The 3,794-nt window shown below is 38.8% G+C and overlaps 1 protein-coding gene across 1 annotated transcript; it reads right to left on the bottom strand.

Moving 5' to 3' along the window:
- Nucleotides 1–368: 368 nt before the first annotated feature.
- Nucleotides 369–941, bottom strand: LOC124457092 (secreted RxLR effector protein 161-like). Its single transcript, XM_047007382.1, has one exon. The coding sequence runs from the start codon at nt 939–941 to the stop codon at nt 369–371; it is 573 nt and encodes a 190-aa protein (XP_046863338.1).
- Between the last annotated feature and the right edge of the window lie 2,853 nt (nt 942–3,794).

Here is a 3,794-nt window from a genome sequence, read left to right as displayed (position 1 = left end):
GATCTCAGCAATTTGAGCTTCTGACACTCTGTGCAAATTGTTTATACCTCCAGAACATTCTGGCAAATAAAATAGTACATCTGGCTATTCAACATTCACCCACCGAGCAAACAAAATCGATATATGCAGAAACGCTTATTAAACAAAATGCAAAAGTAAAATATATGTGCTTCTACATCTATATATCAACAATGCCAATGTGCTTATATCACCTCCAAACAATTAACATAATTAAATTACCTCATCACACAATCAACGACCTGTTGGTAAACTTTACGCGGGAAAGTTATCACTCGTTAACACTCCTACTTGATAACTCTTAACCGAAATAAAATAATGAAAAGTTATAAATCGTTAAAGTATACTGTTCATGTTGTGGTGACTCCTATCAAAGATCTCAATTTCTCAAAGTTAAATTTTGGTAATCCTTTCGTTAGAATATCGGCTTTCCTTTGATCAGTTGAGCAGTGAACAAAATTGACTTCTTTCGACTGAACTCGTTCCCGGACAAAATGATGACAAATGTCAATATTAGTACGGTTGTGGTACTTAGCATTCTTTGCAAGTTCAATCGCTCCTTGATTATCCTCAAAGATTGTAATTGGTCCTTCCATTCCAAATGTAATGTCCATAAGTAATCTTTGAATCCAAATTGCTTCCTGCGTGGTGTAACTTAATGCTACATATTCTTCTTCAGTTGTCCTCTTTGCAACCGTTCTTTGTTTTCGGCTTGACCAGCTGACTGTGCAATTACCAATTTGAAAAATGTAACCTGATGTTGATTTGCCTGTATTAATGTCTCCAGCCCAATCTGCATCAGAAAATCCTAAAAGGTCAGGGTTTCCTTCGGCCGAAAACTTTAATCCGTGATCTGTTGTTCCCTTTAGGTATCGTAATATACGCTTCACACCACTCCAGTGCTCTTTACTTGGCTTTGCCATGAACTATGATAAGACTCCCTGCAACTGATATATCTGGTCGTGAAATTACTGAAAGATATGTGAGATATCGGATTGCCTGTTGATAAGTTTGCGTGTCAAACTTTTCTTCATCTTCCGAGCATTCAAAAAACTTCTTTGAAGGTTCGAGGGGTGTACTTATAGGTTTACAATCCTGCATCCCGAATTTATCTAAAATCTTCTCGATGTAGTTGTGCTGGCTAATTGTGATAACCTTAGCTTCTCGGATCAACATCCCCAGTAGAAAATGTGCATTGCCTTTATCTTCCATCTTGAATCTTTTGCTGATTGCTTTTTCTTGCTTTAACATGGTGATGTCGTTCGAGATAGGAATGTCATCTACGTAGACACCAATTATCACAAACTTAATGAGTTCGTTCTGCTTCTTTGATTTGATGTAGATGCATCCATCTGCGTTGGATCGTCGGTATTTCGTGACTTTAAAAACTTATCCAGTGTTTCGTTCCAGCAGCGGGCCGACTGCTTCAAGCCGTAAATGCTTCTATTCAATTTGCACAAATGGTTAGGTCTTTCTGGATCAATGAATCCTTCGGGTTGTGTCATATAAATATCATTATCGATCTCTCCGTTGAGGAATGCGGTTTTGACGTCCATTTGGTGGACTTCAAGATCATGGCGTTTGCTAACGCCAATAATGTTCGTAATGATGTATGCCGGGCTACGGGTGAAATACTTCATCGTAATCTGTTCCTTTATTTTGCGAAATAGACTTGCGCTACTACTCTCGCTTTGAAGCGGTCAATTGCTCCGTTTTTATTACGTTTTACTTTGAAAATCCACCGAGAGCCGACCACATTTTCGCTTCCAGTTGGGGGTACCAATTTCCATGTTTGGTTGCCTTGAAGAGAAGAATTTTAGAAATCATTGCTTCTTTCCAATGTTGGGAATGCTTCCCATGTAATGCTTCTCGAATGCTCTCTGGCTCATCAACTTCAGACGTCATCGATGCTAACATCGCATATGCGTCATATGTATACCAAACAGGAACCTTACGCTGTCTGACGGGTCCCAAATTGGGTACATTTTCCACGAATAACTCTTCATATGTTCTTGGCGCTGATGGAATTTCTGGTTCGCCCACTGGCTCGTCTGGCTGCTCGATACGTTCAACTGGATTATTTGTATCGGTGATTGTGTCCTACTGGGGTTGAATAAGAACCACGTGTAGATCATTCTCCGTGTCGTTAGTCATTCTTTCATTCTCGTCCCCTGATCGCTCAAAACAAAAGAATCTCTTCTCTGAAAACTTTACATCGCGAATAACTACAAATTTCTTTTGTTTTGGATCATACACCTTGTAACCCTTCGTGTTTGAGGGGTAGCCTACGAAAATAGCCTCATAGGACTTTGGGTCAAACTTTCTTCTCTTGCTGTCAGCAATGAAAACGTGACAAATGCATCCGAACACTCTAAGGTTGGAAACGTCTGCTTTTTCGACAAACAAACACTCGAAAGGTGTTTTATCCTTCAACTTCATTGTGGGACTTCGATTGTTGATGTACACAGCAGTACTACATGCCTCAGCCCAAAAGTGTAATGGTAGATTTGCGTGATATATCGTTGATCGAGCTGATTCTATTAGTGTACGATTAACGCGCTCGGCCATTCTGCTCAGGTGTATAAGGACATGTAAATTGCTGTATTATACCTTTGTCAGCGCAAAACTTGGTGAACTCCTTCGACCTATATTCACCCCCGTTATCACTTCTCAAAATTTTTAACTTACGACCCTTTTGATTTTCAGCATGGGACACAAATTCTTTGAATTTTGTCAGTGCTTCATCTTTGCTTTTGATGAAGTATGCCACAGTATACCGAGAGTAGTCATCTGTGAATGTTCATCTGCATTGGTCCACATAGGTCACTGTGTACAATTTCATAGATATCTTTTGCTCTGTGCTTATTTGTTTTAGGAAATGATAACTTGTGCATTTTCCCATTGAGCAACCTTTACATTCTTTCTGAGCTTCTTTAGTTACATCACATTTCATCCCATTGACCATATAATCCTTCACTAGTTTACTGATATAATGACTGTTCAAATGACCAAACCTTTATGCCATTTATATGATGATTCGCTTGTAGAGTTGGCATATTTAATATTTTCAACAGTATACAACATTCCCTTAGCCAGTTTCCAATCTCAAATTCTTTTCCATCTTTAGAGACAATACACTTTTCTTTGTCAAAAGACATTTGAGCCCCCTCAAAGTCATCGCTGGTACAGACAATAAATTCTTAGCCAACTTTGGCACATACAGAACTTTATGTAATTCCAAATAATATGTATTATCACCTTTCGGGAACAACTTCACCATCTCTTGACCCGATGCTTTTATGCATGTATCATCACCAAGGTAAATACTTGTTGGGGTTTCAAAGTTTGTATAGTTAATGAAGGAGTCCTTACAGTTAGTCATGTGTTTTGTGGCAGCTGAATCAACATACCATTCAGTGGAGCTTCCCGCACTAGAAATTAATGTAACTCCTCCTCCTTCAGCCATTTTCGAATGTTCCTCTCTGTTGTTACTGGTACCTTTATTTAGTGGACAATTCTTGGCAATAAGCCAGGTTTGTTGCACTTGAAACAGAATATATTTCCCCTTTTTATCATTGTGAAATCTTCCTATTCCATTATGTGATCCTCTCTTAACAAATAGCGCATTGTTGCTCGTGTTTTGCTGCTTCTTATCTTTCCTTTTCAAATATTCTTCAACAAACAGAGCCTTGATACTATCCCATTCAATTCATCAGCTTTCCTCGCGTTCAAGCTTCTTAGAAAGTTATCATATGACTCTGGCAAACTTCCCAAGA

The sequence above is a fragment of the Xenia sp. Carnegie-2017 genome, unplaced genomic scaffold (genome assembly GCF_021976095.1).
Source record: "Xenia sp. Carnegie-2017 unplaced genomic scaffold, XeniaSp_v1 HiC_scaffold_6, whole genome shotgun sequence".
In the NCBI taxonomy this organism is placed as follows: domain Eukaryota; kingdom Metazoa; phylum Cnidaria; class Anthozoa; order Malacalcyonacea; family Xeniidae; genus Xenia; species Xenia sp. Carnegie-2017.
Note: the sequence above shows the minus strand (reverse complement) of the source record. Positions and strands in the feature narration are given on the sequence as shown.

Bases quoted from the DNA above. Each gene is read 5' to 3' on its own strand.
- LOC124457092 (XM_047007382.1), bottom strand. From the start codon at position 941: ATGGCAAAGCCAAGTAAAGAGCACTGGAGTGGTGTGAAGCGTATATTA.